The sequence below is a fragment of the Diorhabda sublineata genome, chromosome 10, assembly GCF_026230105.1.
Source record: "Diorhabda sublineata isolate icDioSubl1.1 chromosome 10, icDioSubl1.1, whole genome shotgun sequence".
Classification (NCBI taxonomy): domain Eukaryota; kingdom Metazoa; phylum Arthropoda; class Insecta; order Coleoptera; family Chrysomelidae; genus Diorhabda; species Diorhabda sublineata.
In genome coordinates, this window is record NC_079483.1 from 16445770 (window position 1) to 16470465 (window position 24696).

Below are 24696 nucleotides of genomic sequence, written 5' to 3' on the forward strand. Positions count from 1 at the left end.
TGTCATTATTTTATCACCGGGCCGTATAAATCTCAATCCGGCCCTGGTAATAACCCAAGCACATTGATAATTGTTCGAAAAAATTTTATAACAGATTTCGAGAGCTTGTTGCTTAAAAACAATGCCTTTTATCAATTTTGGAGGATTATTCATTCATTATTTCCAATACGGAGGGGACACGCAGCTCTTCAGGGGGGCAACCATCGCAGCTCCTACCGTGGGCGCGTAGAACTGCTTAATACATTTGCAATTTGTACTGGTAATTCTGATTTACACTCGACATAACCTCAAAGTTTATCTTCTAATTAAAAAAAATTGGGTTGTAACATGAAATTATTAATTTCCTATGGAATTTATGTAATATTGTTATGTCTTGTTTCATCATAACGGGTACAAGATTGTAGAGGAATTTTTGGTCAAATCTACGGTTGCCAAAGAACTGCAATTACCGTTACGAAGTACTAGTTTATTATCCGAGGTATAATAAATAATAAAAGACTAATGTATTTACAATAAATAGTTTAGTAAAAAAAGTTTACATTTACATATTTATAATTAACATATGCGTAAACTTATGAAAAAAGCGGGAGTTCTATACCATTTGAAATAAATAAAAATGCCTCAACATAGCTTGCAAAATGGAGTATGATTTTATACCGAAGAGAATATATATGATTATATGGTTACTTCACTTATAATTGGTACATCGATGGTATTAGTGATTGCTGTGAACGCACCTCGTATATATGTATATTTCTTTCTTGTTATTAATCTGTTCGCCGCATATACTGAATGTTGTTACCGTGGCAACAAGCTGTACTGTGATTTCTATTTTTAGACCTTTTTTTGCTTGTCTAGACGGTTAACGCTGGGCCGCAAGATAAATAGAAAAAGAAATGTAACACTTGCTTTTTGGCCTTGGTAGTGTGCGTGTGATTATTATTGCGTTACTATCTTATAATATATTTATATATTATGTATTTTGGTTGATGTCAATTAGCAAGAGTGTATAAATGTTTTAGTTCCAATGTACAATTTAGTTAAACAGTAAATACAGTCCACTACTTATTGGTTTATAGTTTAACGATGTAGTAAAGGTGAATAAGAAGAAAGTTTAGTGTTTTATTTGCCATTACAAATGAACTAAAAAATAACGTAATCAGGAATCTCCTGTACAGTGATATTTCTTTAAACTTCATCAATTGGAGTGGAACATTGGGAACTACCTTCAGTAGCGGTTTCTTTTAACCAAAATTGATATGCAGCGTAAGTTGTAAACCATATGAAACATATGAATGCTGAAAATATATATAAATATTATTAATTTGTGCTTCTAAATATTCTTGATTTTTGGTTTCTTCTTATTTTTTAATAATATTTAAAATATATATAAAAATGGACGTTTAGACTTAAAGTCTTTATCAAAATATTTTGATAAAGACTTGAAGAAAATTTTCAAACAGAAGAGACCTAAAATGGAAAACATTTAGAAACATAAACATATCAAAAGGTCTAAGAAATATTATTATAGTTTGTTTCTTAATGTGTGTGGCAACACACTAGCCTCGTCAAATATTCAAATAGAAAATTATCTCTTACAGAGTGATCCTAAGAATTTTACAAGTAAATACTAAAATTCTAATGCAAAACAAGTAGATTCCTGTATTGGTTATCTGTACAACCCTGTTTCAGCTCAAAATACAATATGTTAATAAAACTGAACAATGCCAGCTAAACGATACGATTACGATATTAGTTCATTTTGCTTATTTAATTAGATTCGGTCAACATTACAATAATCTTTGACGATTAACCAGTTTCTAATATCAGCTTTTCTCCAAGAATTAGATGGACGGTTTTCTGTTAATCGCGAATGATAAGTGGCATTGTCCATAACGAAAATACTCTTCAAAAACATCTACAATCATTTCTTCATGATAGTCTTTGGTCTATGTTGACTGAAACTCCAGTAAACCACCTTCAACGAACCCTTGATTGCATCCAATACGCGTTATTATTAGTCGGCGACCTTTACCGATAGGAGTTTTCGGTCCAGTAGATGAACCTTCTATGAAAGCTTGACGACTGGTTTGAATACTTTTGTCCTGCCATATTTTTTTCACTGAATGTCCTTCATTGAACCATGTCTCATCTAGATAATAAATTTACTGGCGTCTCCAACATATTATTTCTTCGTTGTCGCCCTCCTTCACCATTATTAGAATTATGTCAAGGGCTGGGATCACTTTTTTAAAAGATAATTCATGTACTTTTCGCCTTATTATATTTTGCATATGTTCATAAAGGTCAAATGGTTTTCTTCCAGTTGACTTTTTAGGTGGAGAAATATTTCCATTTTTTTCTCTTTTAGAAGCCTGTAAACACTAACTTCTGTCATATTGGAACATGTCGAAACTATATTTCTAACAGTAGCAGCCGGCATTTGATGTACAACAGCATGGAACGTAAGCGACTCTAAGCAAAACAAATTTGGGCGAGATCAAGTTTCACCGTATATACCTGCAAAACTTCTAAGTAGTCATTAGGACAATTCCTAGTAGGACCCTATTGTAATGTTTTTTTGGAAATGTTATTATCGACATTTCGAAAATCAGAAAGTAATTATCTGGAGAATGAATTGATAAATGGTTGGTTAATATGTTTCCCAAGAATTGAGCTGCGCCAAATTCTCAAGATAATTAATGTAATATCAGAATAGTTGAGTTACAAGATTATTTCAAAAATAATTTATTGTTTTGACTGCACGTACTCTACAAATGTATGAAGGTCAGTTACTTGTTTTAACTAACCGAATTTACATTTATATTACTTTTATATATCAGATCGGGTATAAAATTAAATAGTAAATAAATTCCTTAGATGAACGGTGCTGTCAGACAATAAGAAACAGACTTTAATTAGTTTTCTATATTTCTGATACACAAAAATCAATTGACTGTTAAATCGGTTTTATGCAGGCAAAAAATTCGGGACTAAGTAGATAATGCTGTGACATGAAAAAAATTCTCATTCAACCCCTCATTTCTGAGTTATATGCCATTAAAGTTGTGAAATCAGAACTTATATTTGAGTATATTTCTTAAATTATACATTCAAAAAGGGGGGCGGCACATACCCATTGGTTAACAATCCGTAACATTTACAGGGACAACCTGTACAATCTAAAGATAGCAAAAACGAATCTTTAAATCGATTTTTTAACAGAACTTAACTCTTTGTTTAACTCGATAAAATTTATGGTTTAGGAGATATGTAGATTTTTAGATCGTTATACATTCTAAGGAAATCATTTGCCATAAAGAGAAATTCTGAAGAAAACTATCATAAATTTGTAAATTTACAGTTACGTTATCATCCATTAAAGATTCATCATCTTCGAATGTATAATTTAGAAAATATACTTGAATATAAGTTCTGATTTCGTAACTTTAAAAGCCTACAATCCCGAATTTTTAGCTTCAAGTCCCAAAACACTCTTCATATTGGAAAAATCCAGTTTAATGACTTTTTCTGTATCTGACGAATTGCGGTATCATTTGATGATACAATATTTGCTCAATTTTTAAAAAAATTTGTAAAATAATATAAATATACTTACCAAAAACGACAAATATAATCAAATATGTGTAATTATGGCTTGTGTGACTTTCTATATGCATTGTAGCCGCAAAAAGACTTATGAATATCAATAAAGCATAGAGGAATGCATATTTTTGGTCCTTCTACAAACAAATGCCTTGATTTACTTATTACAGATTTAAAAATGTACCAAGTAGCTAGTCAAGAAAAAACTTTACTTGTTAAAACTATCAGAAATATATTACACCAGTTAATCATATAGTAAATTAAACTTCTACTATGTATGTATGGATTTGGGATCTCGACCAAAGCATCTATTTTATCCCCCTTTCTTGCTACGATACTGGAAAACCCTCTGATTACAGCTGATCCATCAATCACACTCCTTTTAAAAAGTCTAGAATGTAGGATGGCTTTAATTACTAGAGATCTTCGTCTTCTATTCCATACGCACCCAGGTGTAGATCTCTGGGGTTCCTTAGTGCTTCACACTTCGAGAAAATGTGGATAGAGATTTCGTCCTCTGTGCAACAAAATCTTCAGGCCCCGTATATCTGTTAGGTCTAGCGTCTTCGGGTGTTTGTTGAGGCAATAGTTCTCAGATAGAACTCCTGTTAGTATTTGTAGATTACTCTTACTTGGGTTGACACATTCAGCAGATCTACTCTGGTTATAGTTTTCCAGAAGAGTCTTTGCCTGTCTCAGTCCCTGTAGGTTGTCCCAATAATTCCAATCTTTTCCAATGCTTTTTCCATAAGAGGATTCAGATCCCATGAAGGGTTTGTATGCCTTCGCTAGAATCTAGACTAGAATATTCCTTAACCATATAAAACGAGTGCGACGGTACGACGTGAATCAGTTGAGTCGAGTAATCGAAGCGATACGGTTGGAGAAGGATTATAATTGTACTGGGAAGTAGTGATTGTGAAGATTGTGCATTTGTTTGTGTCGTGCGCGTGCGATATCCATAATTGTTGTATCGAGTTCCATAATTGTTACAATTTTGGCATAATGTCACTATAAAGTTGATAGAAGGTGCAGAGTTTTTCAGTCTAATTGGGAAATTGCATATTTTCTCATAGAATGGAAAGGTAAAATACTGAATACTGAATTCGACTGAAAAAAGAATCGACACATTGTCATCTTTAAAATCTAAACTTAAAGGTCAAAAATCGATGTTTTATTATTGCATTAGAAATCGCGAAAAGATCAAAACCTTTCACTGATGGTGATTTTATTAAAGACTGTATGTTGAAAGTTTCCATCTCAAAAGTCAATAATTCAAAATATTTCGCTCTAGAGATAGTACTGTTGCTTCAAGAATAAATGATTTATCTCAAAATTTGGTTCTTCAACTGAAGGAGAAAATTAAGGAGTTTACAAACTTTTCACTGGCTGTTGACGAGAGCACGGATACAGCTCAACTTGCTGTTTTTATACGAGGCATTAACAGTAACTTTGAAATATCTGAAGAACTATAAAAATGCGTTCCATTGACAGGTACTGAACTGAATATAAACTGGACTGGAATATACTATGTTTCAATAATTCAGTTCATTTTTTTTTAATTTTCAATCTGGCCCACCTACTAATTGAAAATTTAATATATGGCCCTCTGAAAAATTGAGTTTGATACCTCTGGCTTAGAGTAACGAAAGTTTTAAATGGGGTATTTAATAGAAAATGGATAAAATATTACCATGCAAGTACCAATATCCGTTTAAACTTCATAGTCAACGAATATACACACTTTTATAAATAAAACTAATAAAGAATTTGCGTATCGACTTAAAAATTGTTTATTTTACGTACCTTTAGAACTGCAATTAAAAGTAAAACACTAAGTATTAGATTGCATGCTGCAAATAGCATTGATAGTTTGAAGAATCCGATTTGAACTTCTTCGTCATCAGAGTGTTTAATTTTGAAACTACATATTATTACACCGGTTACTCCGAAAATCTAAAAATTCAAATAAAGACTTCAACGATAATTTTTCCAATGAGGTGAAATTAACTGGTACCTATAATTTTCGATATATTTAATAATCCTATGAAACGTACTCAATGATATAAAATAAAGAAGAGCCACTAGCAAAATTAACAATGAAAATACAAAAAACAAGTTAACGAAACATAAGACACTTAAGTGTGTACAAACGAAACATATAATAGAATACCCAGAGGCTAATGAAACTGATCTAAAATCCAAATGATTAAAAAATTGGGTTATATAAGAGAAATATTATTACAAAATAGTCAGAGTTTGAGCCCAACAGTACAAATAAAAAAAATAAAGTATAATAAGCTCACAAACGTAGATAACGAACCCATAATTAAGAATTGAGCAGAGTTGTACTGTTAGAAATTTAAACTATCTTTTAACACCTTTCCCCAGCCCCCAATTCTCACAATCATTAAATACAATTAGTTACGACTAATGTAATGACACAAATCTAACAATAATCATCTATTTACACGTACAAATAATCATCAATTTCTATTGGATACATTCGTGATATTTCTTCAATAAATGCTTCAATTCTATTTGAGAGTGAATAATGTCTTTTAAATAGAAATTCCTAAAAATACTGACGATAATCATATCTAGTTCTTCGATAACGAGGTATGTTATCACGAATATATCGCCAAAGTCGCTCAATATTTTGAGTATGAGCGTTGGTTAAAGGATGTATAAAATTCTACCGGTGGTTCACTGTTAGGTGCATCCACCGTTCTCTTGAAAGACCTCTACACCCTCGCCAACAATAGGAAAAAATCGTGGTGCCAGGAGCAATGCGTCCCCTAATAATTTCTTGCAAAACTTTTGCGGATCTATTCGTAACAGTCTGAATTAGGGATGAGTATCGGTGGACAAAACATCGATGGTTGATAATCATCGGAAGAAAATCATCGATGTTTTGAGTCATATTTTCATGAAAATATGAAAGAAACGTTGTGAATTAACTGATTTTTCTGTTTGGACATTAACTGATTTTGCGTAATAACTGATAGGTAAAAATCAATTAACAGCAGTTCTTATTGTTTTTCGGGTCGGAACTACATATAGAGGTGCGACCATTTTGAACAATCTTCGAAATCTCTTAAGCTTGATATAGGATCTGCATCGACACAGATCATGTAAACAATGGCCTGCGTTATTTACGCCTTGTTTGTATGACATTATTTTATTAAAAGTTTCATCTATTTTGAACTATTGGATGGTTGATTTTGAGGAAGTCTGGACTAGCAGGGAATCGTCAACATCATCACTACTATCAATATTACTGATACGTACTTTAACAGCAGACGTTGACGCTGAAAACGACCTTTTCAAATATTTGGTTTTTGCTATAGAGTCCACAGATTGTAGAGGCTTACCGGAACTAGAAGATTTACCTAGTCTAATATTAGTATGTTTATGCTGCAAGTGGATGTATGTCCACTCGTTTTAATGATGCATCCGCAATGACGATTTCTTATCGAAATGGCGCCATATTTCACTTTTAGGACCCATTTTGATTAATATTTGAAATTTAAAAGCGTTAACGACACAGATTTCACACAAACGACATCCGTAACTGTAACAGACTAACGGAAAAATGGAAGGGAATGAATATGAATAATAACAATACCTGAACCTCACTCAAAACCTACACCCGTGTTTCACAACCTTCTTTATTCATGGTAGGGGATTCAAATAATGAAATAATTGGATAATTTGAAATTTATTAAATGAAGTAGCTTTTCAACAACTAGGAATTATTGAAATTACCAAAACATCGATGTTTATTTAAAACCATCGATAACTGCGAAATATCGAAAGAAAATCATCGATTGAAAAACCATCGGTGTTTTGATAACATCGAACCATCGATACCCATTCCTAGTCTGAATAAAGCACTCCTTAGTCACCGGATCTATTCCTCCAAACACCCACGTTCTCTTTTACCAAAATGCGCTTCATCCATCTGCTTCTTGACGTTTGGTTTACCCAAAACGAACACAAAAAATTATATAAACAATATGAACTCCAATCAACTGCGGTAGCCGATGAAACATTGAAATCTTCCATCAATTCGGCCTGATTTGGTGGTCGGTGATACAAAACATACGGCGATTATTCTGCACGCGTGTTTAATGTCAATATGCATTCCATGGAAGTATGTTCCCGTTAAGTCCCGTCCCCACTGGACAAACATTGTTTGCTAAATATTTGTCGAAAATTTCGACCAACTTTTTCGTTTGACAAACAACGTTCGTCGGTGTTTTTGGTGTGGACGCTAATACCAACACACAGAATGTTCCCGTCCTAGATCGAACATTGTTTGTTAGTGACAGTATTTTGAAGTGGTTTTCCGGCGTAATTTTTGGATATAAACATAATTATTTGTATTTTTTTTATTGAAAACATTCAGTGGAAAAGCGTGGTTTTTCCGCAAAATGAGTAAAGAGTTTTGGAGCCGGGAGAATTTGACAAGGTTAATTAACGTTTACGAAGGTAAACCTTTATCTTGGGACCCTAATGATTTCGGTGTAAATAATGTCGCCGAGATTCTAGTGCAATATAAGCGAGAGAAAAAGTTACTAGCAACAAATTGTAAGTCCGGGATGGGGGCCACAGAAAAAAAGAAGCTTTGGTTTGTGATTAACTTATTTTAATTTTTTGGCTGACGAATCAACACCCCGGGAAACGTTTTCCAGTGTAGTATCAGTCCGTGTCAGCTTCAGAAGAAGCTGACATGATAATGAAAGAGGGCTATGAGGGAACGGACAAAGAGAGAGGTGAACAATCGGTTTATGGCGAAAACGTAGCTATTAGATTAAGGAAAATAAAAAATCCAAAGAGACTTTGTGTTTTAAAAAACAAGATCGATAATTTATTATTTTAATATGAAATGGAGAAATATGAGAAACGCTTGGCAATGAAATTGAAAATGAGGAAGAGGACGACATAAGCGAATATAATGACTAGTTCAGAGATTCGCCGTTGACACAGTTTAGTTCGCTATGTGGTTTCAAAATTGACTAACCTCTACGGTTCATATCAAATTTTGAATTGGGTGTGTAAATTACTATTTATCATTTCGGAAATCATGACCACTATATTCATAACGCCGTAAAAACAAATGTCTCTCACCATCGACGAGCACAAGGTTCTTCCATTAAAATATAAGCTGCTGCAATGCAGGCCAGACGGCGGCGGCGGTTCAAATCACCCATTCTTCGACAAAACCTAACTGACTAATGTTTCATTCCGAAGCGCAATTGTTTGGTGAAAATGTTTGTTTAAACTGCACTTCAATCAACGTGTTTGACAAACTTGATTCCCCATTATTTGTTCAATGGAGACGCACCTTTAGCGCGAACTCTGTGTCCCCGTTGCTTTCGATGTACTCTCTATAGATACAACGGAAAGATAAAGATTCGCGATTTATAGAAAGCAATGAACTACACACTGTAGATATTATTTTACCTCTTAGCACTTTTTGATCAATTAAAAAATCGATTAATTTTTCACGATCATCAGCGAGCTCCAAAAATTGATATTGTGTGATCATAGTCGCTTCAATATTTCAACAGATCGAATATTGATCTTATTTCTAAATTATTGACTAAGCAAATCATACAAGCACACAATAACAAACAAATGTAAACAAAGAAATCGATGAAAAGACTTAAAGAAAAGTCGAAACGTCAAAATGAATCTTTCTTTTCAAAATTATGAAAAAAACTTATTTTAAAACAGAAGAGACTTTAAATCAAGAACATTTAGATGCATTTATATATCAAAAGGTCTAAGAAAATAAAGAATTTTTCTACACAACATACAGGGCCGGATTAAGCTAGGGGCTTGGGGGGCCTATAGCCCCAGGTCCAATAGGGCCCCATCATTTGGAAATCATTCAGTATTTTTTGATGTGTTGATACCACAAATCTAACGTATTGATACTATTTTGTGAATTTTTCCGGGTATTCGAATTCCTCAAGGGGGCCCCGTCATTATTTTAGCCCAGGGCCTTATAGATCTTAATCCGGCCCTGACAACATACTAAAATTTCAAGGAAATCGGGCGAATGCAACCTAAACTAAATAATTACCTTTTTATTTGTTGTTACGTTGAAATGATAAATAATAACGATTTTCTTTATTTTATATACAAAGTAATCGTACTTACAAAATTAAAAAACATCACTACGAACCAAAATAATTTGATTCGTTTATTTTTCTCCATATTGCCAACAATTATTACTAAATTAATTGTTAAAAGTTGTACAAATCACCGCATGTTTCACACAAAACGCGTACACTTTTCATCAATTTGTACGATGCGCAGCGAAGCCAATTCCAGACGAGACGAAAAGTCGCTGGACATCCTGGCGCCTTTCGATGAGTTGTATCACATCCCTGTTGTTCTGGATGCTGCGATTTTCAAATTTCTCTACATACGAGGGCTGTACAGTTGAAATAAAACAATTTCTGAGTTCCACTTAAACTTTTTTGATTGCGGAAAAGTACTTTTCCCACATGTTGCACACTATACGTTTTCTATAACTGCACAAATTGAAAGATTAAAAGTAACGGAACTCATTGTTTATTTTTATGATTAGTAAAACCAAAGTAATACTAAAGTAGCCTCTTAACTGTTAAATAATGTTATTTAAACTTTTAGTTGATTGTGACATTTTACAATTTTGTATAGTTGAACCCGGATCATGTTAATTTTAGATGTTGAAGGTAGATCGTTCATATACGGTGTATTTTCTGTCTCCATTTCTGTAAAGGGTTCTAATAATGTTTCGATGGAGTTGAGGATTTTATTAGCAACTTTAATTTTATTTTTAATAGACTCTTCGACCTATCTTCCTGCCACGGTACTAGATTGCCATCCTCCATGGCGTTTTAAGGTTAATATGTCCCCTCCTGCATTTACTAAAGTTGTTGCCGAAGATTGTCTGAAGCAGTGACCGGTGTATAGATGTATATTTAAAGTTGACAATAGCCCACAAAGTTTTCGTCGATTTTTGTTTCCGTATAAATGTATTTGTTTAGACGTAGATATTTTTTGTTTTAAATTTAAATGAACCGCGAAAATAGATTAGTTCTACTTCCTACCATCGAGGGCATTGGCATCGAAAATCCGCCATGTTGCTTCCACTGAATAACAACTAAACGTCTCTGTATTTTCGCGAAATTCCGGGACTTACGCGCATGCGTAGCAGACATATAATTTTTCTTAGGCGGTTGACTGCGCATTTGACGCCGACGTAGTGCGGTACAAGGTTACTAGAATAATAGGGTTGTGGCAATAACAAGATGCGCAGTAGACAAGTGACGTCACAGGTTCTTCACAGCTGTGAGAACGGCAACAACGCTAGCATCTTTCTAAATAAATTCGTTAGTTAGAAATATATTCGTTTGTATCAGCAAGAGATAACACACATCCTCATAACTCGAACATAATGTTAGTGAGGTTCTGTTCGACATAAAAATATAAACATAATGACGTAGATGGTGTTCTAGGAGCTGATCGTTTGTTTACAAAAGCATGCGCATGTCACAAACTTTCTATTATTTTAGAAACCTTGGTGCGGTACTGGTCTTCGGGGCCTTGGTGAAGACGTAATTAGCTTTTCAATTTTTTTGATTCAATAACAGAAATTATAACTATATAACTTACTATTTTTTACAGATTTAGATAAAAACATCAAACAACATGAAATCCTTCATAATGCTATTTTGAAATAAAAAAATTTTGTAAACTAAATATACTTTAAAAAAGCAATTTAGTTCCAGAACAATTTTTAATGAATGCTACAAGGTGTCCAAAAAGAGTATCGGGTATTTGTTTTCGCGCCACATTCGAAACAGAACGGAGAGGGGTTCGTGGCGTCCTCCATTTTGTGGAGTTTTAGTCACGATGGAACAGTACTCGGGGACGCATCGCGCATTTTGCGTACGAGCGTATTATCGTAACGGTGATTCAATAGTGACTGTTCAACGTCTGTATCGTGCGGAATATCGTACACGCCACGCCGCGCCAAGTGACGATAGCATTAGGAAATGAATCAGGGTACGTGAAGGATACGGACTATGCTAATCGACTGAATTTTGCGAACGAAATGAGGCAGCGATTTAACCAACAAAACATACTGTTCAGCAAAGAAACAAATTTTCATCTGAATGGTCATGTTAATAAGCAGAATTGTCGGTACTGGCCAGTCGAGAATTCGAGACGAAATTCTCTTCAATCCTAGTCCTTCCAACATGCCAGAGTGTAAAATTTCCCGCACGGGGAACATGAACCTATAAACATAGGAAAATGATGGGGTGGGGGCAAATCATGGCGGTGACTTTGCCCACCCACTTTTTAATTTTTGGTAACATGCTAATAGGAAAAATATTAATTCAGTAGTTTCAGATCATAGTCCCACAAATGGAGTGATTTTTTCCTTCTGGAAAATCCATCTACAAATATCCGAAATTTGATTGTAAACTTGGGCAAAATTGCAACAATTGTCATCTGGGATTTCTGATAATACTGGAAGAGTCGCGGGAAATTTCGAACAAACGACGCTTGACTACACGCATTGTTTGATTCCTGACTACAGTTTCTCGTCGAAACGTATCAAGCGCTAATATGTGCTTTTGTAGGTTTACACACGAAGCGAAATAAATGCGACATGTCTTAGCAACATCTATTATCATTTTCTATGTTAATCTCAAACTGAATGATTTTAATAGCCAAGAGATTTATTTTACCCGGTAAATTTTTCTTTAAATCTGTAATATTTTTTATTCTTTGAAGTTGATGTGCGATTTTCGATAATCCCCCCCTTGGTTTATGAGATTTGGTGAGATTCAACCCCTTCGACCCCATTCTGAGCTTACGTAATTAATAGATGCCCCCTTAGAAATTAGATTAAATCATATATCAAGAGATATGTTGAATTTTCTTCGTCGCGACACATAGTTTGGGAACCACTGCTATATTGGAATCTAGATTCTACAAGAGAGTAGTAAATGGTATTGAGGTAACTTTTGTCCAGGATATTGGAGGTAATTAAATTTGAAAAGTATCCCCCTTAAAGTTTTTGTAACATTATCAATATGTTTGTCCAATTTTAAGTTTTCTAACCTAACCTTAAGGAGAGTTGACCTCGCCGTTAGAAATAGTTCCATTAAATTTAACTTTCTATATTTCCTCTCATTTGGGTCATCCTGTATGTCCCTTTAACCTCTTTTGATGAACACATTCCTCCCAAAGAAATTTCTCGTTTTACTATTACTCTTAGACCCATTGAACTTGAGCCACTATGTATAGGGATATCCCCCCAATAAGACGAAAATATTTTCAAGTAATTTTATTGAAAAATTACAGGAAATTGGAATGATTCAAATATAGTTGTACAATTTATTTTTGTTTAAAAAAGAATAATAAAAAAAATATCACAAATCGTACTACCATATTTGACAAAAATAAATAAAGACGTTTCGCCTTAGACGAATTAATTTACAAAATTCCTATTACACGCAGAAATACAAAAAACAGAAAAAAGAATTAAATATCACCCAAATAACACTAACATTCGATCTCTTTCTCGCGTCTACAACCACACAAGTTTTTTCAGTCTTTTTGGCCTACAAATCTGCTCACAATTCATCTTTATTCAAATCATCGTCATCGTCGCTGGTCGGCGGCGGTGCCCCGCCGGCGCCTTGGTATAACTTGGCGATGATCGGTTGCACTATGTCTTCCAATTCTTTCTTTTGTTTCTTGTAATCTTCGGCTTCGGTATCTTGGTTCTCTTCTAACCATTTAATTTTCTCGTCGATGGCTTCTTCCATTTTAGTTTTCTCGTCTTCGGATAATTTGGCTCCCAATTTTTCTTTGTCGTTAATTTGATTCTTCAACGAATAAGCGTAACTTTCCAAATCGTTCCTAGCCTCTACTCGTTCCTTCAATTTTTTGTCTTCATCGGCGAATTTCTCGGCGTCTCTTATCATACGGTCTATATCGTCGGGGGTTAGTCTGTTTTGATCGTTGGTGATGACGATCTTTTCCCTATTTCCAGTTCCTATAACAAAATAATTTTTTTGTAAATATTTTCAATACCTATAAAAATAACTTCAATAGTATTCAACTATGAAAATGTCAATAAATACAAAAACAATATTAATAAAATTAGGAATTATCAATGGCTCCAAACGTTCTGGAATTTAGGTCTCTTCTGTATCAAAATTACTATTTTTTTTTAATAATTTTTGAAAGATATAAAAGTAACATGGAGTCATATTAAGAATTATTTGATCTCAACCTATAAAAATGCCAATAAATACAAAAAAATATGAATAAAATTAACGAGGAGTCATAATTCAAGGCAATAAGGGCTGTTGTGATCTTAAATATTCCACTAACGGAGTTAGCGTGAAATGAGGTCTCCAAAATGTATCAAATTTTGCTTTTTATTTAGTGGGTTTTGTTACCAAGTAATTACTATTGTGAATATTTTCCTATTATGACAAATTTCCAGTAATTCGTTCTCTACTGTTAATTTTTTTATAAATAAATAAGCACCTTATATTTTAGAGCTGTACAGTTATCGCTGTGATTCACCACTAACCCCAGCTTTCAAAAATTTTTGATTTCAAGGAAATTATATCTTTCATTCCAAACAAAAATAATAATACAGCATCAATGAAGCTCTTATATTTTCTTGTATCGGTCTTTTACATTACTGGAACATTATTTGGATTCAATTTGGACAGCTGTACACTTCAAGTCACCACTCACTGATGGTGCTAACTTGTGAACAAGAAACAGTAACCCTCTAAGAATCAAACGGAACCATTCAATGTAGATTAATTTCATGATGATCTTTTTATATTTAGTAATGTTCGTTTCTTCTTCTACAGCCTCCTGTTCTTGGTTATTTATCATTCTGCACATCTTTATTATCTTCAAAGAATTTCCTGCTTCCTACCCACCATTCTTTCTTTCTTGTATTTGATTCCATTCCAAAATGTTAACATTTTTATAGTTGACTGTTTTTTGATATCTCCTGGTTCGTTAATATAGTTGTATTTTTTATCGTATTGATGACCTTTTAATCTATTTTCTATACACTGTGATGCGTTTCCTATATGTGTCACTATATTTACAAGGTACTTGATATATAATAAACATCTTTTATTTTTGCGTGTTTTAGAATTTAGTTGAGTAGAATATTTCGATATTGTATCATGTCCTCTATGGCTTATACTAATATCATATTTATTGAAATAATTCAATAGTTGTTGGGAAAGTCCTTGTACATATGTTGATAAAATCTCCCATTTAATTCCGTTACTATTCTGTTCAAGTTTGTTAATTTTCGTTGTTCTTTTTCATTGTAATTGGTCTATCGTATTTATATTTAATAACGTTTGTTTCCTTCTTTTACAGCCTCCTGGTCTCTTCAAAGAATTCCTACTTTATAATTTTAATCTGAAATTCCTTCAATCCTTAGCCCACTTATTATTTTCTTATATTCTTCTTGTGTCTTCTATTCTTCCTTTTGTCTATTCTTTTTCAGAGTTGTTCCAGATATTGTCTTCTATATTAATTTTTGAAAGATACTCCTCATTAATCCATTTTATGTTTCATCCTAATTTATCACATTTTAATAATTTATACTTAAAAGATCCCAATTGTAAAAAAATTTTCTTTTATTTGTGTACAATATTTTAATCAGTGGAGGTTCTTTTTGATGCCATATCAGTTTAACAAAAACTATTCTCTTCACAGCTTGTCTTATGAAATCAGTTGTTGTTTCACCAAATTTTCCACTGATGATAACATCCAACAAGCCCCTGTTTCTTGATAGAGCTCAAGAATCTTTACATCCTTGACATGATGAATCCAAGAAACTTTCAGTATGTGACAAGTTTCAAATGCTTCAAGTCGCTCCAAAGAATTATCTGTAATCTAGTACTCCCGGCAGAAGGTATCATTAAGATGACGCCCAAAGTAGGAGTGATGTAGGATTCAAAAGTTGTTTCCACTATTTTAATATAATTAAAGGAACTTACCTTTGTCTTCAGCAGATACTTGTAAAATACCATTAGCGTCAATTTCGAAAGTAACTTCAATTTGTGGTACACCTCTAGGAGCTGGTGGAATGCCTGTCAGATCAAATTTACCCAACAAGTGATTATCCTTGGTCATGGGACGTTCTCCTTCATATACTTGAATTGTAACGGTGTGTTGACTATCAGAAGCTGTTGAGAATATTTGTGATTTCTTAGTGGGAATGACGGTATTACGTGGGATAAGTTTGGTCATCACACCTCCAACAGTTTCAATACCTGAAATTGAAAATTCAATAAGTATTTTTACATAAAAAAAAGTTTTAATAACTTACCCATGGTTAAAGGATTGACGTCCAACAGTACAATTGCGTCAGTGTCTTGTTCACCCGATAATACACCAGCTTGTACTGCTGCCCCATAAGCTACGGCTTCATCAGGGTTGATACCTCTTGATGGTTCTTTGCCGTTAAAGAATTCTTTAACGAGTTGTTGCACTTTGGGAATACGAGTTGAACCTCCAACAAGTACAATTTCATCGACGTCTTTTTTGTTCATATCAGCATCTTCTAATACTTTTTGAACTGGTTTCATTGTAGAACGGAAAAGATCCTACAATATATGGATAATAAATGTAAATAAAGAGTTTATAATAATTGAGTTGGTTAACTAACCATGTTCAATTCTTCGAATTTGGCTCTAGTGAGGGATTCAGAGAAATCGTCACCATCAAAGAATGATTCAATTTCAATTCTAACTTGATGGTTTGAAGATAGAGCTCTCTTAGCCTTTTCAACTTCCCTTCTAAGTTTCTGCACAGCTCTGTTGTCTTTCCTGATATCCTTGCCCTTCTTTTTCTTGTACAATTTGATGAAGTAATCCATGACTCTCTGATCGAAATCTTCACCTCCCAAATGAGTGTCACCATTGGTGGCAACTACTTCAAAAACTCCATTATCAATGGTCAAAAGTGAGACATCAAAAGTACCACCACCCAAATCAAAGACCAAGACATTCTTTTCTCCATCCTTCTTGTCCAAACCGTAAGCAATAGCAGCAGCTGTAGGTTCATTTATGATTCTCATAACAACAAGACCAGCAATGGTTCCAGCATCTTTAGTGGCTTGACGTTGAGCATCGTTAAAGTAAGCTGGTACAGTGACTACAGCATGAGTGACTTTTTTACCTGGATAAAATATCAATTTAGTACAAAAAAAAAATAAGTAAAATCTAATTAACTTACCTAAATATGCTTCAGCTGTTTCCTTCATTTTACCCAAGACCATAGCGGAAATTTCTTCTGGGGCAAATATTTTGTTCCCTTGGCTAGTTGCTACTTCAATGTGTGGTTTTTGATTTTTCTCAATTACTTTGAATGGGAAAAGTTTCAAATCGTGTTGGACGGTAGCATCTGAGAAATCACGACCGATAAGACGTTTGGCATCGAATACGGTATTTTCAGGGTTTGTTGTCAGCTGATTCTTGGCAGCATCACCAATAAGACGCTCACCATCAGCTGTGAATGCTACATATGAAGGTGTGATTCTGTTACCCTGATCATTGGCAATAATTTCTACCCTACCATTTTTATAAACACCAACACTATAAAAAAATATGGAGATAAATTTGAGGTTAGTACTATTTGTTGCTAAATATATTGTAAGATTACATATCAAAACCACGTTTAATGATTAAATAAGCTAATAAAAAGCATTGAAATCAATTAGTCATAAAAAATTTCAGTCATTACATAAAATTTATCAATTGAAAAGTACTTTGAATGAATTTTTTTCTAATGAAAAATATTTCAACAAATCCATCTTTTACTATAACTCTATTAATTTTTAATTCAACAATATTAACATAAAAAAATTGTTTAAACTTACCAAGAATATGTAGTTCCTAAATCTATTCCAATAACAGTCCCAACATCCTCTTTTTCCTTTTTGTCCTCTTTAGCCAAAACGCTGGCTAAGAGCAGGAGCACACCAAAACTTAGGTATAACCTCATTTTGAGCGTTTATCCACACACTTCTGCAATTAATAGAGAATATTTGAACTAATTTTAGTAAACGGTCAATATGTATTTAGTTACAACATTCCTTTGTGATGGGCGTGCTGTTTACCGCTATATAGTAACTGTACAACGACACGTCACTTTAAATAACAGAAAATTAATCGAAAATTGAGGGCAGATATTTCATAGGTAGATAAAATATCACTAAACTTTAATTCATTTTTAATAATTCAATACGAAAGCTTCAAAATGTACAAATATTGCCTGAAGAAATATTGTTCTAGAACACCGGCGAATTTTTGAGAAAAATGATTTAATTATATTTTATTTTGTAACAATTAACGTAAAACAATAATTAAAACTTACGTATAATAAATTCAAATATGAGTTGCTAATTTAATTCACTTTTTCACTTTTAATTATCTTTCCCTAGCTTCTTCTAGTAACTTCTTTGACAAACTGAGTTGACTTGTCGATTATGTCAGAAATATAGGGTATACTAACATTCGTGTTGCCATCTCATTGGTTACCCTCCTAACGAGGCAATCGTTTATTGGTTTAACTTCCTTTCGTTGGCGTATCGTCATTGGTCCAACATAGAATTTTAGAAATAGAAAGTGTTCTAGATCATACTTTTCTAGAGTTGTACGTGTCTTTTTTTAACAAAGGCTGATGCAACGTAGGCTGTTGATAACTCCAATGGATATTACGATTGGCGCGTATATTTGAATTTGAAATATATTCAATCGGGACAAACATATTGTTTTAGTGGAACTGAAATGAATCATTAATATTTTGTAAACAGTATAATTGATTAAATATTAACAGCATTCACGTAAATTTACATTACGGATTAAAAATAATTTCTATTTGATGGTGATAGTTCTAGAGCTTTCCAGGTGTTCGATCATATTTGGTAGATTATCAACTTTTTTAGACTCTATGCGAAGTAGCAACGAGTCATTGGCGTACGCTAGAAGTAAAGGAAAAAATAATAGATTTCTGATGCAATTCTCAGTCTATTGGTAATCGGTATGCCCTGTATTGTATAGTAACTAAAACATTATATTGTTGTTGATGGACGAAGCATATTTTTATTTTATAAAATTACATGTTGAGCAAGATGCTTTTGGGGGGTCCCAAGGGGAGAGGTTCGTTGGGATGCTGTTCAAGTGGGGAGAGAGACATTTTGGGTCTGGTTCTGATATTGGAAAAATTTCAAAATAAAATATAAATTTGAATATCTTTCATTTTTTTATTCAATAGACTAAATCAACTGGGAAAATTTTCGAATTTAGATTTTTTTGCAGTGGCGGGTAATAAGAAGGCTTTCAATTGCGTTTTGTGAGAAAACAAGTGATTGTACACAAAAAAGGCAAAAGATCATTTTTGCAGATAATTTAATGAACTTTCATTCTTTAAGAACAGTTATTCTATAAGTTTTTTAGATTTAAAGTATAATCAAAATACGTATTTTTCCTTCGACCACTTATGAAAATGATAGATTGCACACCCATTTTTGAAAGTAGCTTATTTCACACATTTACTAAAAAATAAGAAAACATACATGCATTGGAATGCTTCTTTTTCTTGTGTTATAATATATGGTATAGAACAATTGAGGGAATACGCGAATACAATATGAATTTGGCTGGGTGCCGAAAGGCAAAAGGCCAAATTTAAAAAGACTGAAGAAGTAGACAATATGATTTTTTGAGGTTATATTAGTGTTTACAATAAAATTTGAAAGTTTGTTGTGATTTGTGTTCAAATACATAATACTAGTGTCTGCAAGATAATTTAAACGTTAAAATTGAGTGTTATTACTATTACCGGGTAATGTATAAAGTAGTTAAATGAAAATTTAATGGATATTTTGTAGGGTTTTTTAACTTTTCAGCACTCGTGTTTATATATTTTTCAACACATGTGTGTTATTGTTTAATCGACTTTCTTATTTGAAAAATAAGTTTTTTTGAAGAATTTTTTACGTGGTCGTAGGAAAAATAGTGTACACAACTCGTGGGAAAGTGTATTTCACACCCGTTTCGTTACGCGGCTCGTGCAAAACTGTAACTAGTGCGAAATGTATGACTTTCCAAACTCGTTATGTAATATACTATTTCAATTTTAAATGCTAAATTTGTTTTCTTCCGCCACACTTTTTCTAGTAAACAATATTTTTTATTTTCATTATCATCGTTATTCTTATTATCATGAACATTTGACCCAATTTAGAGTGTCTTACAAATAGTTTTCACATCAAAATCTTATTTTAGTGCATCTCGGGTGTTTCTAAATCTATGAAACTTAATTCAGGAAGTGGTTGCTTGGCTTTAGTCTCGATTTTAGTCACCACTTTTCAAGGGTAAGGGTTGGGAAAGGGGTAGACTGACTTAATTTAATACGAGCTATCACCTCCCGAATTTTGTCGCATGAATTTATAAATACCTTGTATTTTTCAATACTTTTTATCACGATCTCATGAAATGTGTAGTAAATATCAATAAACTTGTACATAAAAAATACCAGTGGCATAACGAAGATAAAATCCACAAATTAATTTTTAACAAAAAGTAATTAGAAATATTTATCGAATGTTGAACAATTATTTTGTTTCTTCATGCAGGTATTTGATTCATATCGAGGTTACCAAAACGAGTGGCCAGCAGTCAAGGTCAAACTTTATAAATTTTGCTGACCCAAAATCATAACAAACGTTTTTATTGTAAGCAAAAGTTTATTTAGTATTTGATTTATTTATTTGTGTTGAATCGATAGCGTTTATTCACACTAAAAAACAAACAGCAAGTACAGAATGTCTCGTGAGCAATAAAATACAGAAAAAATATACCGCGTGTTTGATTAAAAGATGTATAGTTCATTAATTTTCAATACTAGAGTAGTTGAGAAACGAAATTGATTGAGCAGCGAAATATCATTTTAATTAGCTCATCTGGTCCAGGAGGATCCGTCATTTTGTTTGCTACCAAGGTGCAATTCATTTTTGTCCATCCCCAATCAGTGAAATTGAGAGTTTTGTTACTCAGCCAAATTTGGATTTGCAAATAAACTCTTTTGATATGTTCATTTAGAGCATTTTTTTAATAATATATCGGCTTCCCTTTAAGCTTTTTGCATCCATTCATACATCATTTTGTAGGGAATTTCATAAGCTACAAAACCATGATAGTTGCAACCTTTCTAGGCACTTTTTTTCAAAGAATTTTGATGTTAAATAGTAAAAAAGACTCTCCCTTAGCATTGAAATCTTTAAACGCTTTTATCTCGTTTAATTTTCAAGTTACGTGAGATTTAAAAAAAGCAAAATGTTCAGTAAAATAAATGCTAAATTTTATTTACAAAAAAGTTCTTTCATTGATCCAATAGTTTTTGATATATTTTGAAAAAATAACGTTTTTTTATAAAATCGAAAAAAAAACAACTTTTTTCAAAATATCCGTGTTCCAAACCAATTAAACTTTTGGAACGTTGTTGTTAGGGCTTAAACAAAGATAATTTTGCATGGACTACGATTAATTTTAATGTTGCCGCGCGTGGTGTCAAATTTACCGACATTTTTTTTCAAATTCGAGTTACTTAACTTATTTTCATAATAACTCGTTTAATTTTCATTCTAGACAGTTTTATGAAAGCTCATTTTAAAGGTCTGAAAAAGTACTTTAAAAATGTATATTACAATTTTTTATGAAAAATTGATCGTTCTTCCGTTATTTGAGCTCAAACCCCTTCATAAATTTACAAAAAAGAAAAAATTAAATTTAAACTGACTAATTTCTTTGTTTCTTTATAAGCTTAAATTTTGATAAGAATAATTTTTCCCAGAAAATGCGTAATTTTCAAGTTTTTCGTGAAAAAATGTTGAAAAACGTGTTTTTTTTTAATTTTCAATCGTGAATATCTCAAAAATTATTGAGTTAAATAAAAAACTTCATCCCACATTTTCTTCATAAAATTTAATTCTCTATCGATTCCTGGTGTTATTTTGAAATTTCCACCCCCCGAGAAAGGGTGGCATTCACTCCTGGAGTAGAAGCATACATTGGCACCAAATCAGGTTTGTTATTGTATAATTTTTTAGCTTCTGTCAAAATTTCAAACTAGTCCATGAAGGTCTTTAAAATTGCGAGTTGGTTTGCTTGACTGTACTGTATAGAGTACGATAAATATGTAAATATGGGAATTGGTACGACAAACATTCAAAATATGTGAAATTTAAGGAAAAAAAAACAGTTGATTAGCGAAAGGAATTTAAAAATTGTCGAATAGTTCCACACGAATTAACTGAGTTTCAAGCAAACTTTGAGTAGAGGTTTCTGGTCCTGCCAAAAGATTATCGTTTTATTAGACGCATTATTACTTGCCATCAAATATGGATTTATCTAACCATCCCAAATAATGGAAAATCGACAGTTCGATAAAGAACAATTACCATAACCTGCTGCAAACAGAGATTGATTCGAGCTGAAAGTTTTGTTATGTATCTGGTAAGCTTCCAAAGGTTTATTGTATTTGAAATCGTTCCAGATGGTCGAGCTATCAATACCGAGATGTATATACGAATTGATGAGGTTTCATCCAGGTTTAGTTCTATTACAACAAGACCGGATTGTTACGCGGAATGAGATCAGAGCACTTGGTGGTATTAAACTCCTACCACATCCAGTATGTAGTCCAGACCTTGCACCGTTAGATTACTTTTTATAAAGATCCATTCCATGCGTGGAAAAAACTTTTTCTCGGTCTTTTCATTTGTTTTTTCAATTAACAAATAATGTTTGATTAAAACTAAAATCCATATTTACAACGAAAATGGTATCAATCTATCTTTCAGATTTGTGTGAAATTTTGACAGATCACATCATAAAATTGCCAGAAATTAACAATATAATCAACGTAGCGTGTTATCTACTTAAAATAATTACTGTTTCGTCAAACCACATTCACCATTAAACAAAAAATTTTATATAATCTAATAGACATTCAGATGTCATAAATTATCGATAAATCAACTATAAAATTGAAGTGGAATGACTTTATACAACTGTGGCGATTACTAATACGTAATGTCTTATATAAAAGGCAAGAAATATGCACAAAATTTGGCTATGACTATGAAATGGAATGTAGGGAAGTACTTGAACCGTAGAGAGAAGCCTAAAGTATGGTTAACTTATGGTAAGATATAACAGAGCGTATTAGTCCTTATCAAGTGTTCGTACAACTCGCATCTTGTGAAAAGACAGTTTTCAGAGTTCAGTGTTAGTTAATTTCATTTCATCAATAGTGTAATTAAAAATAAAGGTGTTGAGTTGGAGGTAATGACTCAAAATATGCAACGATTCATTGCCGAAATGGAAAAAGTAAATCTACGCCTGTTATTGTACAAAATAATCGCGTTATTTACAATGAAGTAAGCACGCTTGCAACAGTGACATTATAAAACGAACTATGAACACCTTTCAACCGTTCGAGTCGCCAGGAGTGGTTGGGATCTTCCCAACACCTTTCCAAAATAGACAGAAAGAATTACTGTCACACTTGATCCACCTCAGTCGAAATGGTTTAGAACTGGGATATATAACAGAGCTCTATAACCTTCATACCAAAAGACGAAAAGAAAGATACCATACATCCCAGAAGAAGAACACACCACACATCCGAAGTTCTTCAGACCAATCAGCCTGACATAGTTTTTACTTAAAACGATGAAAAGAACTATCCATAACTGCATTATAGAGATTCTGATGGGGAAACTACTCCATCCGTGTCAATACGCAAACCTGCAGAGACTGCACGCATTGGTATGATTAATAAACAAAATTTAGAATGCTCTGACAAATAAAGAAAACGTAGTTTGTGCATTTCTAGGCTCCTTTAACAGTACTCTACATGAGGCTGTCAAAAAAAGAATTCTATGCGAGAGGAGTAGATAGGACAACTTCCAGATGGATGCCACAACTACTATCTACAAGAACAGCAGTAATTGAAGTAGGGCAAAACACCATTTCTATTTTTGCAAAACAGAGGATGTCCACAAGGGAGAGTTGCATCGCCATTTATGTAGAGTTTAATAGTAGACGAATGCAAGGAGGATCTTCCAAAATACACTCTGTGGCCTAGTACAAAGAGAACTTAACTATACAAGAAGGTTGTGTCGATCAGTGGGACCAAATGTCAAACCAACCAAGATCTACCTAGTTATCTTCATTAGAAAGAATAAATTCAATCTCAAGCACACCACCACAGATTGACAGTACATTGAATGGAAAGGGGAAATCTGGAATTTACACTAGGTAGTAAAACCTGTGGAATAAACATGGATGAGAGACAACTACTAAAGCCATAAAAGCATTGATAGTATGCAGAAATTTCGCAGGAAAGAATTGGAACCATACCCCAAAGATCTTGCTATGAGTTTACACGGCGATCTAAATCTTCCACCTCTCCAATATAGTAATGGAAAGCGTGGCAAAAAAACTTCATTCAGAATGTTCTGAAAAGGATACAACAGGGATATACCGATCTGAAGCTTTTTATGGGACATGAACTCTTTAGTAGATTTGGCTACAAAACAATGGAAAAAAAGGTAGATAGGGATGAAACCAGTTACTGGAACAATCTACAGGGCTTGAAACAGGAAAATTGTGCAGTCAAATAAACTACGAAGCTCCAAACCATTACACCTGGGAGAATGCGCCAAAGAAGACGAGGTTCTCTGGCAGCTGGAACCACCTTACATTCTAAACTTTCTGAGAGAAGTGGGAATAATAGATCAGCTTTAATCACCGAGGATCACCACGTCAAAGCAAGGAAAGGGGACACAATAGATCCCATGGTTAGCGATCTACGTGACAACCTGAACTATATACATATCATCTACCAAATTGAATATATTATGTAATATCAGTTGAAACATGGAAATATTTCACCTGCAGAACTTTTAAAACCTTTAGGTCCACGCCAATGAACCGAATGATCTTATGAATC

At 33.2% G+C, this 24696-nt stretch overlaps 2 protein-coding genes across 2 annotated transcripts; both read right to left on the bottom strand.

Annotated features, from left to right (window-relative positions):
• Window positions 1-504: 504 nt before the first annotated feature.
• Window positions 505-9958, bottom strand: LOC130449659 (uncharacterized). Its single transcript, XM_056787608.1, has 4 exons — window positions 9778-9958; window positions 5413-5562; window positions 3620-3743; window positions 505-1298 (listed from the first exon to the last, which is right to left on the bottom strand). The coding sequence occupies exons 1-4, from the start codon at window positions 9832-9834 to the stop codon at window positions 1189-1191; spliced, it is 441 nt and encodes a 146-aa protein (XP_056643586.1). The 5' UTR covers window positions 9835-9958; the 3' UTR covers window positions 505-1188.
• A 2433-nt stretch (window positions 9959-12391) lies between these two features.
• On the bottom strand, window positions 12392-18273 carry LOC130449996 (endoplasmic reticulum chaperone BiP). The gene is made up of 7 exons (XM_056788157.1): window positions 18052-18273; window positions 17555-17702; window positions 16912-17270; window positions 16343-16854; window positions 16004-16280; window positions 15672-15947; window positions 12392-13678 (listed from the first exon to the last, which is right to left on the bottom strand). The coding sequence occupies exons 2-7, from the start codon at window positions 17677-17679 to the stop codon at window positions 13254-13256; spliced, it is 1974 nt and encodes a 657-aa protein (XP_056644135.1). The 5' UTR covers window positions 17680-17702; window positions 18052-18273; the 3' UTR covers window positions 12392-13253.
• Between the last annotated feature and the right edge of the window lie 6423 nt (window positions 18274-24696).

Excerpts from the sequence above, each read along its gene's own strand:
- LOC130449659 (XM_056787608.1), bottom strand. The coding sequence starts at position 9,834 with ATGGAGAAAAATAAACGAATCAAATTATTTTGGTTCGTAGTGATGTTT. Across the intron at positions 3,744-5,412 it reads TTTTAATTGCAGTTCTAAAG|AAGGACCAAAAATATGCATT; the intron begins GTACGTAAAATA and ends ATTTGTTTGTAG. Across the intron at positions 1,299-3,619 it reads GATTATATTTGTCGTTTTTG|CATTCATATGTTTCATATGG; the intron begins GTAAGTATATTT and ends ATATATTTTCAG.
- LOC130449996 (XM_056788157.1), bottom strand. The coding sequence starts at position 17,679 with ATGAGGTTATACCTAAGTTTTGGTGTGCTCCTGCTCTTAGCCAGCGTT. Across the intron at positions 16,855-16,911 it reads AACAGCTGAAGCATATTTAG|GTAAAAAAGTCACTCATGCT; the intron begins GTAAGTTAATTA and ends TATTTTATCCAG. Across the intron at positions 13,679-15,671 it reads AGTATCTGCTGAAGACAAAG|GAACTGGAAATAGGGAAAAG; the intron begins GTAAGTTCCTTT and ends ATTTTGTTATAG.